We start from the raw sequence: 16,234 nt of genomic DNA on the forward strand, positions 1-16,234 counted from the left end.
TCGGTGGTCTGAATCCCCGCGAAGGGGTGAGCTCCCGTTGCTCGGTCCCTGCTCCTGCCAACCTAGCAGTTCGAAAGCAAGTCAAAGTGCAAGTAGATAAATAGGTACCACTCTGGCGGGAAGGTAAACAGTATTTCCGTGCGCTGCTCTGGTTCGCCAGAAGCGGCTTAATCATGCTGGCCACATGACCCAGAAGATGTACACCGGCTCCCTCGGCCAGTAAAGTGAGATGAGCGGCACAACCCCAGAGTCGTCCGCGACTGGACCTAATGGTCAGGGGTCCCTTTACCTTTATACCATTGAATAACAGGATGCTGGGACAAACACAGCAGGGAAATGCCACCACCTTCCTGGGCAAACTTGAGGATTAAAGAAGAAGGGAGATTGCATTGTCGCAGCCAGCCTCTACCAGAGAGATCTGTCAACTCCCTTCTAATGTGGACCGATGTTGCCGTTCCTTGGATTCTCGGAAGGAAGGAGGGGGAGGCTGAGCTGAAGGGGCGGACGGGATGTTAGGAGGACAATCGATGCCAGGGAGGAGGAGTGGGGGGGGTGAGGGGCTGCAGTTTGGGGACGGGCAGTGTGGAGCGTGGCGCCGCTCGGCTGGAGGAGGGGGAGGGAGGGAGGGGGTGGTCGAGGGCCGGTGGGGGCGGCGGGCAGTAGTAGATCTGCGCCTTGGACGGGCAGGGTGGACTGGTAGAGAGTGGGCGGCGCTGCCCCGCTCCCTTGGCCGTCCCCTGGCTCTGGGGCCATGGCTCCTGCGCCTCCGCTGGCGGGAGCGTCTCGGGCGAGCCGTCGGTGCGAGGCTGCCTAGGATGAACGCTCTGGAGGGGCAGCAGCCCCCCAGCGCCCACGACCTGCTGGACGTGGCCGCCGTCTACTGCGACAACCTGAGCCTCTTCCCGCCCCCTCAGAGACCCCCGGGGGCCCACCCCGCCGGCTACAGCCTGGGGGAAGCGGGAGGCGGCAGCCCGTACCTGTGGCTCAACGGCTCGGCCGTGCCGTCCAGCCCTTACCTGGCCGCCGGGCCCAATGGAGCCGCCGCCGCCGCCGCCGCCTCCTTCCTGCCCTCGGCCTACGGCGCAGCCGGCGCCCGGCAGCTGCTGAGCGCGCCGTCGGCGGGGCCCGAGCTGGGCTGGCTGTCTCTGGCCGGCCAGCAGGACTTCTTCAAGCTGGTGCGCCCGCCCTACTCCTACTCGGCGCTCATCGCCATGGCCATCCAGAGCGCGCCCGACAAGAAGCTCACCTTGAGCCAGATCTACCAGTACGTGGCCGGCAACTTCCCCTTCTACAAGAGGAGCAAAGCCGGCTGGCAGAACTCCATCCGACACAACCTCTCGCTCAACGACTGCTTCAAGAAGGTGCCCAGGAACGAGGACGACCCAGGTAAGGGCTGCCATCCCTCGCGGACCCACCCGGTTATTCCACAGAGAACCGTGGCTATTTGGTTCCTTGTTTCCTTGATACTCCGCCTTTTCCTCCAAGGAGCTCAAGGCGGCGTACATGGTTCTCGTTTAATCCCCACAACAACCCTGCGAGGTAGCTTCGGCTGAGAGGCGATGACTGGCCCCAGGTCGCCCAGTGGCTGGATTCGAACCAGGATCTCCCAAGTCCTAGTCTGACCACACTGGCTTTCATCTTCAGGATTGCTGGCCGCGGGTTAGTCGCGCGTGAGTCACAGGCGGGAGGTGCGTGGCTCCAGCGCAGGGAAACGTGGGTTGTCTTCCCAGCCTTTCGGAGCAAGTTTCTAAGAAATTGGGAGGAGGGGTTCCTACATTTTTGTTTCAGTGTGGAATCAGAGGGTGACAGTTATTCTAGAAGTGGTGGCGTGAAATGTTAGGAGGCACGTTCAAGACGAATTAATGTGGATGAGATCGCCCATAATGACAAATTTCACAGCACAAGCCACAGCAAGTGTACTTAAAAGAAACGTCCGCCGAGTTCAATGGAAATTGCTCCTAAGCCAACTCGCTGCAGGTACGGCCACGCAAATTGGCTCAGGAGTTACTATCAAGTCCATTGGAGTTGAGCATAGCATAGCATAGCATAGCATAGCATAGCATAGCATAGCATAGCATAGCATAGCATAGCATAGCATAGCATAGCAGCCTTCCGCACTCTGTGCTGTTGTCAGTCAGATCGGTTAAAGAACCTGTCCTTCCTCAAATTTTCATGCGAAGGTTTTGTTTTTTGTTTGTTTGTTTCTTTGTTTTTTGAGCGCTTTAAAATACATGTTTAAAATATCCTGCCCTATTCACAAACAGGGCAGTTTAAAAGGTTCCCCCTGCCTTTTACACGTGCAGAGTAGGACTGATTAGACATTACAGGGTTAAGGACATTATATTCTGGATTAATTAATACAGAGCACGGAGTATAATATATTTAAAGATGTTTAAACCGTCCTTCATCAGCTATCAGTTTGCATTAGTCAATGCTGAAGAAGTGTCTCCTGGTGGCTCTTTACTCATAGTCATTGTTTGAATCTAAAACCACCTGTTCACCCTGGCTTATCACAAATCAATCTTCTTCCTCTTCTTTTAGATAGTATGCCTGTGAACAGGACCTATTTTTTTATTTGGTTGTTTTTAACATCTAGCAATTTCAGTTACTTTATAAGTACTACTACTAATAATAATCTTTACATTTCTTGATAAGTTTTCATTGAAGGGGGGCAGGGTTGTGTGTGTGCGTACACCCCCCGAAACATTTATTGGTTTAGACATCTCCTTTAGGGGATGCATGGAGACAACCCAAGGGAGAGGAGCCTATGGTTCCATCTGTGCATTGCTCTAAAACATGCTGTTGCATGGATGAATGTAGCAGTGGGAAAGATCCAGCTCCCATTGAAGCCAACGGACACATTCTTGCTAAGCATAGTGGAGCAGGACTGCACCCAACTTGTTTGCAGCCACCTTGACATCCAAACGTCATTCCACCCAGTTTCTCCAAATCCACTCCCACTCTGATTCGCCCCATTGCTGAGGTGAAAGTAGTGGCTTAATTATCATGTCCCCTTGATTTGACTAATGGAAATCAAAGGCTACTGCTTTCAAACCGGGTGTTTTACCCAGTGTTTTAGTGATCAGCAGACTAAAAGTAGCTGCTCTTCACATGAGTCTGAGAGCACCTATGAGACTCATGTGGTGTGTATGTTATTTGTTTGGTAAAGGAAGTGGGAAGGGAACATCTTCGAAGGCAAGTATACACTTTTAGCCAATGAAACTTTTGCATCTCTCCAGACATGGAAAAAGTCCTAAGCATTTTTACAGCGAAATATTATGCCTGTTTACACGAAGTAAGCCCCTATGGCTGTTTACACAAAGTAAGCCTCACTAAAGTGGGTCTTATTTCCAGATAAGTGTGCAGAGGGTTGAAACTACAGGTAGATCTTCTAAGGGTAGGTTAACATCAAACTGTACTGCTGGTGTAAAGTATGCAGTCACAGAATCATGTATGGTGGTTGTCACGTAGTAGCTAAAGCTGCAATCCTATGCACACTTGCCTGGGGGTAGGAGGGGAGTCCCATTAAACATAACAGAAGTAAACATGCATAGCATTGCACTTAAAGAAACTGATCTGTGAATCAAGACATCCTCAGCTCAAATCTTGCCTCTGCCATGAACTCACTAGGCAGCCTTTGACAAGCCACTCTTAGTTTCAGTTTAAAAGTGCTATACAGGACAATATTGCTTGCTCTACATGACTATTTTAAAGATTGCAACTAGATAATGCCTATGATGCATTCTGAACCTTTGAAACCACTGTACAAAGGATTGTTATCGTTATTATTATTATTATTATTATTATTATTATTATTATTATTATCATCATCATACAAAGAAAAGACTGCTAGCATCAGATGTGCTTTGTCCCATTAGCAATATTGCTTTGAAATGATTATCTAATAGATCATTATCCATATGACATATGCCTCAATACGTATGGTGTCTGAAGGTGCTTATTGAGGATGACATGGTCTGGTATCGCCATATTAAGTGTGTGACCTGAAGTGTCCCAATTAAGATCAAGGCACCTAGAAAATATCAATGGCTTGTTTTAGCAGAATCATCTTACAGCACAATCCTCTGCATACCTACTTAGAAGGAACTTGGTAGTTCAGCAGAACTTGTTCCCTGAGAACTGTGATCATGACTGCAGTCTTAGATACTTTTGCCAGCATTTAGGAAAGTTTTAATTCACTTTGAGCCATTATAATAGGGAAGAATAATCAAACTAATCTAGTTAAACATTGGAATAAAAGATGGGCATTGTATTATTTAATAAAGTCTATAAGGAACAGCCATCTCCACAGGGGACAATATTTATTTATTCTAATTTATAATGTATTCTTTATTATTCTTATTCTTTATTATTATCATTGGAAATAAAGTCCCACAGATTTCAGTATGAATTACTTCCATATTTGTGTACGGTGCCAGACTATTATTTCCAAACCACACATTCCAGGTTAATATCACTGAGGCCCACCATTTGCTTTCTCTAAAGTAAGTCTGTTGACTCAACTGACCTGTGTTGAAAGATAAATGGAAATTTAGGAAGAACAGCTTTACAAGCATCACACTTACCATATTGGTTATAGTCAACTAAGACATACTCAGAGTAGAACCAGTGAACTCAATAGACCTAAGTCAAGTATGACTTGGTTAGATGTCACCCATTACAAGGTGGGAGAGGGGAGCTTCTGTCAGCATATTTAAAATACTGGAGAGTCATGCAGGAACATGAATTTGCATTCACCTGATGACGGCTGCTTGCTTTACTGCTTCTGTTTTGACCCATTGGCCTGGGCTGTCCAGAAATGTCTCACTTTCAAAATGTTCTCTGCCTGCCTGTTCAATTCACATGTGTTTGGTTGGTTCATAGGTAAAGGCAATTATTGGACCCTGGATCCTAACTGTGAGAAGATGTTTGATAATGGCAACTTCAGGCGGAAGAGGAAAAGGCGATCTGACCTAGCAAATGGGCCTGGAGTCCCTAACAAAGTGGAAGACAAAAGCAGGAGCTGTCTTGCCCAACAAGCCCCAGACTTGGGCTCTGCTGAACTGCCCTGCTCTCCAAGTCCTATGAACCACTGCAAATCCTCCAGCCTGAATTCCAGCCGTTGTTTGTCTACGTTCGTCTCCACCATGAATGCTGTGGCCCATGGCAGAAACGGCTTCCCCAGGCAGCTTTCCGGGGTGTTGGGGGGCGAACTCACATCTGACAGGCAGAATGGGCCTGGGTTGAGCTCTTGCTCCGCCTCCAACAGCAACCCGGTTTCAGGATTCGAACTCAGTCCTCAGTCCCACTCCAAGATGAATTACTATGCGAGTGCAGGTGGACAGTCAAACTGGTTCGGCACCCCTGTCCTGGGCACCTTCAGTGTGAACAATCTGATTTATAGCAGAGAAGGGACAGAAGTTTAGAATGATGGTCAAATAGCCTTTGTTTGAAGTAAACACCATAAGCAGCCTTTTTTGGAGGGGGGCTAGTCAGATAGTCTTCAGAATTTTCAGCCCTGGAGCCCACATTTAGCCCCAAGATACAACCTGAGGCCTACTTTTAAACTGTATTAATTCTGTCATTTCTTCCCCCTTCTCCATTTTTTCCTTGCCTCTCTTCCCTTCTTGTATCTCTCTCTTTAAAACACAAACAAACAAAACAGAAAGAAATGTGGGTGGTACTGCTTCTACAGCTCAATTTAGACCAGAGATCAACAACTCAGTTGTGCATTGTGATGCAACCAAGTGGCACTAGTAAGAGTGACTCTTTAGTTGAGGCTAAATGGGGTGCAAGAAGATCCACCCACAAGATACAATTCACTGTACTTTGCACATACCACATTGGCTTCAATCAGCTTACACAGGAAAACTTCCTAGTGGATTGATTCTGCCACCTGTCAGTTAGAAGCAGGAGTTGCCATTTGTTTGTGGGTTTCCCCACCTCCTGTACCAAATTGGGACAGTGTGTTTCTGTGCAGCTTTACAAATTAAACAACCAAATGCTGATAAAATCTACTTCTAACCAGGTGGTACAAACCAGAATACACCCTCAACCCCACTTTTTAACAATGTAATCCTTAGCATGTTTGCTTGAAAGCAAGTCCCATTGGCTTCGCTTGTTTCAAGGAACTGTGCTAAGATCCATGGTTTTCAGTTAAGGATCCTTCTCTACTCTCGTGTAGTAGCTTTGTTTACAATCTTGATACTATGCATCGTGGCCTTAGATCCTTGATTCTAACAAATGCACTAATCCACAGCATAGGGCTATTTTGGAATGTGTATATAATAGCTGTGTTTGGTAGAATTAAATCAGTTTTAACTGTATTTTGAAAAACAACAGACTTCCTTTAGAGTTTTCTAATTAAGTGTACACTGCTGCCATGTTACTGATGCAATGAACAAAATAAACGCTGCCTCTTAAATTGCCTCACATCCTAACTCAGCACACAAGTGTTGTTGTTGTTTATGTTTTATTTAGGTTTCAGGGATTAAGTTGAAGCTGAGCTCCTCACTGGAGCCGCAGCAGTGTCAGGGTTCTGTCTTGGAATCTGCCAAGTAACAACAAAAGGGCTGTCACATAGATGATTGAGCAAACTTGTCTTTTGCTGCTGCAGAGGGGTAGGATTGAAAGAAGTACCGGTAGGTTCAAGTTACAAGTAAAAAAGAGGATGAGACTCTGAAAGTGTTGGATTCTCCTTCATTAGAGGTTTTTTCAGCAAAAGGCTGTATAGCTACTTATCAAGGATTCCGTAGCAGTGATTTTCCAGTAGGTTTTACTTCCAAGTAAATATGTATCAGTTCTGGCAATTGCATTACCACTGAATAGCCACATTCAAATATTGTATGTCTAGGATTAGAGATAAAGATGACCAGTTCAAAAGGTGTGATTTCAAGTAAGCTTTAAGCCTAAAACCTCTTGACTGAGAAATAATCCCTAAGTGGGGATGAGCAGAGAATTTTTGGAGGGAAGGGGGTGTCAAATAATTGACAAACTATCTTGGATTTCACAAGCACCAGTTTCTGTAAAACACACACACAATAACCCAATCTTCTTACCCTGCTCACAAGCAAATTCTGTTGAAATCTGTGGAACTTGCTGTAGATGAAATGCTAGGCATGAAATAAGTATACATATATAACAAATGTTTGATGGCTTTTACCCATTTGCAAGCTGCAGTTTTTGGCATTTGTCAGAAGAGTTTTATTTGTGATTTTAAAAACAACCAGAAATGAAGTAAAGACTTCTAAAGTAGGTTTAAGCAAACTTTGGCCTTCAAGGAAGTTAGAATAATCTGCATAAATGGATGTGCTTCTTTGCAGGACAGAGGGGTAAATAAATACAATATGGAGATTAATAAAAAGGTGACAATCTTCTACAGGGATTTGGCTTGAGCAAATCAATGAAATGATATTGCTACAAAAACAACTGATAGTGCACATGTCTACCCAAAAGTAAATCCCACTCAGTTAAATGGGTCTTATTCCCAGGAGTGTAAAAGGTTGTAGTCAAACAGCCTCACAGCACCTTAAAGATAAACAAATATATTAAAGCTTTTGTGGTCTTGGGTGCAGTGGAATATAATGCCTTTACAACTGAAAACTTTTTCCAAGTCCTTCAAGACAGTCCCACTGAAGTACACAGTGCACCTAATGTGCATCTCAGAAGCTTTTGCTTTGTAGTATTTTAATAGGCTAACCTGTGCTACAGTGACAGCGATCAACACCATCATTGCTCAATGCGTACAGCAGTTTAATAATATCTTCAGAAACTGACTGAAAGTAGAAGTCCCTGAAAAGATATGATCTTGCAGCAAGAGCCCATGCATGTTACATAGAAGTAAACCCCATTAAGTTAAATGATGTTTCCTTCAAAACAAGTGTCAAGGATGACAGCCAAGTAAATGTGCAAGTGTAAGTGAACTTACTCAGAAGTAAATCCTGGTAGTCTCAATGAGACTTACTAGCAATAGTGCCTACAATTGCAGTTTTACAGGCTTCCTAGATGTGTTTCCTCAGGTACAGTATTGAATTCCACTTCAATAAGATTTTACTTCCCGATTAGCATATAGGAGATTTACGCCTTAATTTGTTGTCCACACACTTGAAATTTGTTATCAGATCCACTGATACAGTACATTATTGCTATTATTAAACACCCCCATTCTTTAGAAAGCGCAAAGACTATTCCATTCATTTAAAGGGAATTTCGGTTCACTTTCAACTCTCAGTTGGTGAAGCCCCTGATTTTTCACTGCGCTTTCCTTTGGGTAACGCGATCAGGGTCCTACGGCAAAGCCCCTGAAGTAGCGAGATTGCTTCGGAGAAAGTGAACAAATCTCGCCGATCCCACTGGGCTCCACTGCCCAATACAAGTGCTAAAGATCCCTTTCATCCGTTCGAGAGAGTTACAAGCGTCTCCCCGGCGTCGCAATTCACGGCCATCGGCACAGCAAAGGGGAGACGAGCCCGCTTGTTTACGCGCCGGCAGCTCTCCGGCTCCTGTTTTTTCACACTATGCGACCAGGGGGCAGGTTCGCGTGTCGAGCACCCAAATAAATCCCCGCCGGTCGGCAAGTTTGTAAATAAAAACTCTTTTCTTTGGACAAACACAAAAGATCATCTTTGTGTCCGCCCAGGGAGCTGGGACAATAATTTATAGGAAGAATTTTGGGGATTTAATCGAGCGTCCAAAATTAATCCGCATCCCCGCTGAGGAGCCCTTTAATTGCTCGCTTCCTGAATGCTAACCTCTTTTGTGGGAGAGAAATGTAGAGAACAAGCCCTTGGCCGTCCAAGTGGCGAAACCGCATCGGAGGTGGGGCCCTTCAAAGTCGGTCTCACGCAAAGGAGGGCTCTGTCGCAAAAGGAGGACGAGGAGAATTAGCAGCGAGGGGGCAGGGAGGTGTCCCCTGCCTGCCTTGTGCCCCCTTCCTTGGGCGACCCACGGAAAGCCAATGTTTCCAAGTAAATGGACGTGTTGATCCTAAGCACGGCGCGATCCTGACCCTGTCCGCTCAGAAGTACACCCCGAGGAGGTCCATGGGACGTAATTCACCGTGTAGAATAAGACTGCAGCGTGGCTATTTAGCTACAACCCTTACAAGCCAACAAGAGCAGCCATGGCTTCTTTGTCCCAGAATCCTGTAATAAAGTTATTGCTCAACTGGGTTGTTGCCATTTCCCCCCGTATAGGCCAACGTGGCTGCCTTTGCGCCTTAGTCAGTGAGCATCGTAGGAAAGAATCTTGGCTGCCTTACTCCCCGCATTTATTCCTGTGGCATTTCTACCGGGTAAAGCGGACCGAGCATTGGAGCAACACCGGCCTATTGAATCAAAAGTAAATTCAGGCTTTTAAAATGGGACTTGCTGCGTCCCGTTGGTTTGAAGCGGACTTTTGGAAATGCGCTCACTTCAGGTCTGGAGTGAAGCAAGGAGTTCAGGCGCGTTCAGCCGGCACCGAGGTGATTCTAGATTCTTGGTTGATAACTGACAGAGAGGTTCCTAAGCTTCCTTGTTTACTCGGAAACAACTTCTGCCGAGTTCAAATCCAATCCTAAATCATGTCTACTCAAGTCAGAAGTACGTTCTACTGAGTTGAAAGGGACTTATTCCCTCCGTAGAGTCTGAATTAAATACAGTACTTAGCTTTTTAATTGCAAGTCACCCTGATAATGAGATAGAAAAATATTATGAATGTGCCTGAGATGGAAAAATATAAATAAATGAAATTCTGTTTTGTTTGTGGTGTGTTAGGAATTGGGCGGTTTAGGTTCTGGAATTTAGACTGCAATGCTATCGCACTTTCCCCCAAAAGCAGCCCCGTTGATCTCGATTATATTTGCGACCAGACTTTTATACGACTGCACTGCCTACCATGGTCTCTGTTTCCAAACTTACATGTTCGGGTGCAAAGAAATCCGCCTACCCTCCTATTTTCCGCTTCTTGGGCCTTCTCGCTCCCTCGGTCGCCTGTCACTTCCATAACCGTGGCTCGCAACAATGGCCCTAATTAAGGCAGGGCTGGGGAGAGAGAGAAAAGGGGGGGACCAAGAGTTCAGGTTAAGGCTGTTCTTTTGATGATGGCGCCTGGCCGGGAAGGCGGCTGACTTGGCGAGCGAAGGAGCCGGGCGCTCTCTTGACACCACCGCGCAATGCTAAACCCGTTTACTCGGAAGTAAGGCCCGCGGATGCCTGTGCGACCGACTTCCCCGACAGCGTAAAGATAGAACTGCAGTCTAGGTAGTTGTGCCACATGTTGGCGCGTCGCTTGAAGTGGAATTTTTAAAGGGCGGGTTTGTTTGCTTTTTTAAAAAAAGATTTCTTGCATAATCTGTTCAAGTGACCTGGACGCGTCGAGTTTCTAAAAATATCTTCTGTTTTGTAACACCTTCGTTGAAAGGGGGGGGGGGGCTTCAATACACAATCCTTTTCTGTGCCACTGAATTCCACCTGGGATGTTATGCGTTAGGATGCCAAGAGGAAAATGCCTGAACTCCAGTTTTTCACATTGCTGGAGTACATCAAGCTCTAGCAATATAAAGGACGGACACCAGTATAGTAGTAGTAGTAAACAAGCCTCATTTAATTCAGCGGTGCTTACTTCTGAGTAGACATCTGCAGTACACTGCAATGTACATTTACCTAGACTCCCATTTAAATATATGGGATATATACAGCAATTTCCTGGATGCCTATTCATGGAAGCAAGTTCCATTGGGGCTCTCAGGATTTAGGATTACAGCTTTCTTTTGGAGTAGACGTGTATACATTTGGAGTGTGCCGAAGTTGCGCACGTTTGTTGCCTTGGGCTCGCTGTTTGCATTCTTTAATGTTCTAAGTGTGTAATGTATATAGGAGGCTTTTTGGTTACCGTGTGTGTTGCTCTTGTTACGATGGTACATGGGGAGAAAGGCTTTGCAATAAAACTTAGGACCTGCTTTTGCAAAAGCTTCTATGAACACAGGCTTGGCGGGCCGCGCCGGGCGGCAGCCGGGCTATAGGCACGGTTTCTTCCTTTCCTTTTGTTTTAGAAGAGGGAGACAAAACATTTATCCTGAAATCAAAGGAAGTCAATAAAACGAAACACCTCCTAATTGATTCCCACTGGCCCGCGTTGTCCTCGTCAGCAGGCCGGGGGAAAGCGAAATGGACAAGGAGGCCGCAAACAAGTCCGCCGCTGCCTGCGCAGAGACAATGGGCCATGCCGGATAGAGAGGACTCCTCCTGTGACAGGAGCGGGACCCGCTGACCCCGGGCCGGGAGCCGCATTCTCGCCCTCGCGGAGGTGCCTCGGAGCCAAAGGCAAGCTCGAAGGTGGGGGCGGGAAGTCCCGAGGGACAGACAAGGACAGTGAGAGGGATTATTTCCTGATCAAGGCATGATTGAAACGACACACATGCATCCCTTGAGTTGTAGGGGCTGGCATTATTATTATTATTATTATTATTATTATTATTATTATTATTATTATTATTATTATTATACCACCCTATACCCGGTTCACAGCATAAAATCAAGATATAAAAAACACAAAAGACATAATAAAAATAAAAACAACAATTCAATAGCTCCCCATCACAATTTGAAAGGGCGCATAGGGTGCTTCCACATAGCTGTTCATTGGGGGGGGGGAATCACGGATCCTTATGCATGATGATTTTTCACAGCATCGCCATGACGTTTCTGCAGGCCATGCACCCCCATTTTAATCTGGATTCACCATCTCTGGAAAAAGTCGGTTACCTTTTGTTGCACCGACCCATTTGTGATATCTGAATTTCCTGCATGCAGCATTAAGCCGCTTGCCCTCCCCCATAACTTTTAAAACACCTTCCTTTGCCGCCCCACAGGAACTATAAAGTTAACCCCTCACAGAGTTACAGTTCCCTGCAAACTTGGCAAACCACAGCTCCCTGGAAATGTGGTGTGTGTGCTTGAAATATGCTTTAACTTGATGGTGAGTAAAGTTAAAGGGACCCCGTACACAACCTTAAAATACAAAAGATGGCAGGTATGGCTTAGTGGCTAGATGAGGGAGAGGCCTGACATCAGTTCTTCACTCTGCCATGAAGCTTGCTGAGGAACCCCAAGAGGCTCACACGTCTTATCAGCCTAACCTACTTCACAGGGTCGTTGTGAAAACAACAGGGGGAGGGGAGATGTACGCTGCCTTTCAGCTCCTTGGAGAAAAGGTGAAATAGAAATGTGATAAAGAATAATGAAATCAAACACTGTGAAGCCTTTCATAAATTAATAGTAGTTCTCTGGACTGGTTCACTAAGTGGATCTCCTCTCTGCCTGTCATATTCAGCTGAAGTTCCTTCTGTGTCTCTCATGGGGTGGTGGCAAGAAAAAATGTTGAGTGTAGCAGTCCTCCAGGAAATACATTGTGTGTGTGTGTGTTATATAATTTTCATTGATGAACTATTGGGCATGGAGTGTGTTGAGAGAGTGTGCTCCATTGCTTTGAGGGACAAGGTCAAATTCTTTGCAGGGTTGCCAAATTACAAGAACACTCTATGAATCTTGCCGGCGCGCTTGCTGCCAAACCCCATAGTGCTGACGTCAAGAGGCTCGTAAGTGCCAATGTTGTGCTCAGAAGTAAAAGCTGGGCCCAACTGTCTGTGAAACAGAATACTTCTGTCATTACAGCCATTAAAAATTTGCCACCATTCATTGAGTGGGACCCAGAAGAAGAAAACGATGACGACGCATAGGGTGGAGCTTGGACCTGAGGCACAAAAGCAGAAGTACTTTAAGGGTATTTACAAGGATGTGACAAAGCATTACCTGCCCAAAGACGAAGGAGAAGTAGAGGAAGTTCTGGACATAAAGAGCAAGGTGTTTTAATATAGTTTGGGCAATTTAAGTATAGAAACTGAGTGCATTCTACCCGTGTATATAATTTGTGTTCCTGACATTACCTTTTAAGTGCTTTTTAAAAACACATGTTTTTAATGTGTGTAGTTTTCCATCTATTTTTCCAAGTGTACATTATCAACTTTTCATATGCACAATCGGCCGCCTGCCCGCACCTGCACCCTAAAAAGAAGACTGAATTCAATTCTGGTATTGAAAACCAGACCCCTTAGGGATGATCACTGATTGCTTTTATCTGGCTTTTAATATGTTGCTGCTTCTCTTAATTCTTGTGTTTATTTTATTTTATTTATTTATTTATTTATTTATTTATATTTATATTTTTATTTAAATTGTCTTTTAAGTAAAACCCAGACATGTTGGTTTTTTAAAAATGGCATTTTAAAAATAAGTTTGTGTGATATGTAGCTTGGTCCTCATTCATATCAATTTCAGTAGGTGAGAGATGCAGGCTGACCTGCCAGTGCTGTTGTGTACCAGTGATGGCGTTGGGTCACAGTGGGAGTTTGATGGGTGTGGGTGTGGTTGGAAGGTGGTTTGTTTGGTTGTTGTTGTTGTTTTGCTTTTGTTGTTTTTAAGGGATGGCATCCAATTTCGTTGCACTTGTGCAATGTTGCACTAGTGTAATGACAATAAAGAATCTATCTATATCTATCTATCTATATCTATCTATCTATCTATCTATCTATCTATCTATCACCTTTTGCCAAAGACACCATGCCACAGTCTGCCTGCAGTTGATCATAGGACTTGATTACAAATCAAATCGACACATTAGTCCTATGCAGGCATTACAATTGGTGGTGGGGAGTAGGAATGTGCATGCTGGTTCTGCTCCATGCTGCAGTAGTTTCATTCATTTTCCAGGGTTCTGAAATGTTCAGAGAGTCTCTATATAGACAAAAGTCTCCCCACTTGGGACGAGTCACCTTCCATTCAAAGTGCATCCACACCACAGTTTGCACATTATATTTGAGATTTCTCTTGACATAAAAAGCCACTCCTGGAAAATTAATGGAATGCAATGGAATATAGCTCAGGTTTAGCACTCATTTCCATGTTATTTGATTACAGGGGGGGGGGATCTGTTTGTTAACCTGGAAAATTATGGGGTTTTTGCATGGCACTTTCCCTGCCCTTTTCAAAAGTTCACATCACAGCTGCTCACATGATGAACCACAAGGTAGCGTACCAGGATGCACTGCTCTCCCTCGCCCATTTCAAGGCTCCCACTAGACAGTCTGCTGTTATTTTGTTTTTTTTAAAAGTAATATTTATTAAGAGTTTAAAAATTACAAAAAGAAAAAAAGTTAAACAAAGCAAAACAATACCATACATAAAAAACAAAAAAACACTGCTTATCTTAACAAAACAAAAACAAAAACAGAAACAATTAAAAACACATCCAATATTTCCATATCTTGTCTTTCATTTACTTGTTTTGACGACCTCCTCACACCTCCCTTTTTTGTATTCTAGTTCAGTTAGCTATTTCAGCAAATCCTTTCCATCTTTCTCAATTTTTGTCCTATAATTTATCTTATCACAATCTAACCTTATTTTTTTTCCCCTTTGGCCCATTAACGGTCTATTTTTACTTAATTCTTTATAACATTTCTGCTAAAGCCATATAACATCATTCCAGCATCCTTCTAACATTCATTAATTTTACAGTGTTTCTGTAAATAATCTTTAATTTTTTTCCAATCTTCTTCCACCGACTCTTTCCCCTGGTCTCGGATTCTGCCAGTCATTTCTGCCAGTTCCATGTAGTCCATCAACTTCATCTGCCATTCTTCCCGGGTGGGTAAATCTTGTGTCTTCCAGTACTTTGCGATAAGTATTCTTGCTGCTGTTGTAGCATACATAAAAAAAGTTCTATCCTTCTTTGTCACCAATTGGCCGACCATGCCCAGGAGAAAGGCCTCTGGTTTCTTCAGGAAGGTATATTTAAATACCTTTTTCATTTCATTATAGATCATCTCCCAGAATGTCTTAATCCTTGGGCACGTCCACCAAAGGTGAAAGAATGTACCTTCAGTCTCTTTACATTTCCAACATTTATTATCGGGCAGATGGTAAATTTTTGCAAGCTTGACTGGAAAGTCTGCTGTTATTTTGGCATAGAAAGCTATGGCGAAAGGTAAAGTCCAGAAAATTGGCTGAATGTAGAGGCTAAGCATGGAGGAGAGATGAATCCTGCGGGGACCACAGTGCTCTTGTGCATACAGGGTGTGCAGAACCAACATCTCTGTTGGCATCTGTTCATATTCATGGATAGTTGTTGTTTGAATGACATTTACTGCAACATGGCACTATAGCGGTTGAGATGTGACGGGACAGGAGCTAAACTAACACATAAAATCCCAAAGTTAAAGCTATGGCAACCATGGGAGAAAGGGCTAAGCAGTGCATCACCACTGCCTCCCATGTGTTTAAACTGCCTTAATTGTCACATCTGCATAAGGCTATTTGGGCAATAAATCCAAGGATGTTCAATTAACTTAGGTAGCAAATCAGTTTGCACTAATGTAGAATAGCAGTTAGGAATTCTGGAGAAGAAAATGGGTTGCTTATTGTGGATGAGAAAACTGAGATAAGACATGTTTGCAAAGAATGATTCTGGGCCGCCTCATGTAATTAAATAAATGTTCCCTAAACTAAATCTGGGAAGGAGACGTTCTTCTGTGGAGCTGGTGGTGACACACAATCACAGTTGTTGTTCTTGTGGTAAGCTTTGCCTTGCATTAGGTTTCACTTATGGTAATTTATCACCTTTACTCTGACTTTTCACTCTTGAATGCTCCAGTGCTCTTCACCTGCCTAAGGCGTGCATTAACGCGAGCATCTGAGCCCAAGTATCTCTGGCTGTTTGACTGACTTAACCTTGGGGTGTTGGTGGGAAATGTCTTTGCTGTGATAAGCCTTGGGGCAGATTTGTTTGGATTGCAGCGAAGACAGAAACAACCCTAAGAGGGAGTATATTTAATACTTTAATTGAAGGTTTCAGATTCACAGCAGCAATTTGAAATTAAATTACATAGGCTGGAAGTGTTTCCTTTGCAATCTGCACCTGCTGGAACCAAATCAATATAAGATTGTCTTAATAACAGCAGGTAGGTTAGTTAAAGCAGTTTCTGGAATTCCTGGGTCGTAGCACCAACCAGGAAGGAGAAGCATCACAGAGATATTATGGCAATAGTCCCTCCTTGTAAATATTTGTGGAGGGGATTTCGTCTTTGGGAAGCAAATTTGTAGAGAGTGGTTGGCGGATGGATCACTTCAGAGGCTCGTTGAAACCAAACGCTTACTTGGAGAAACTGACTGACAGACTAATCCTAAACGAATACAAA

General features: G+C 44.4%; 1 protein-coding gene across 1 annotated transcript; it reads left to right on the top strand.

Annotated features, from left to right (window-relative positions):
* Positions 1-687: 687 nt before the first annotated feature.
* FOXI2 (forkhead box I2) lies at positions 688-7,025 on the top strand. The gene is made up of 2 exons (XM_082222934.1): positions 688-1,386; positions 4,885-7,025. Exons 1-2 carry the CDS (start codon positions 816-818, stop codon positions 5,424-5,426), a joined length of 1,113 nt encoding a protein of 370 aa, XP_082079060.1. The 5' UTR covers positions 688-815; the 3' UTR covers positions 5,427-7,025.
* The last annotated feature ends 9,209 nt before the right edge of the window (positions 7,026-16,234 follow it).

The sequence above is a fragment of the Podarcis vaucheri genome, assembly GCF_965113315.1.
Source record: "Podarcis vaucheri genome assembly, chromosome: 5".
Lineage (NCBI taxonomy): Eukaryota > Metazoa > Chordata > Lepidosauria > Squamata > Lacertidae > Podarcis > Podarcis vaucheri.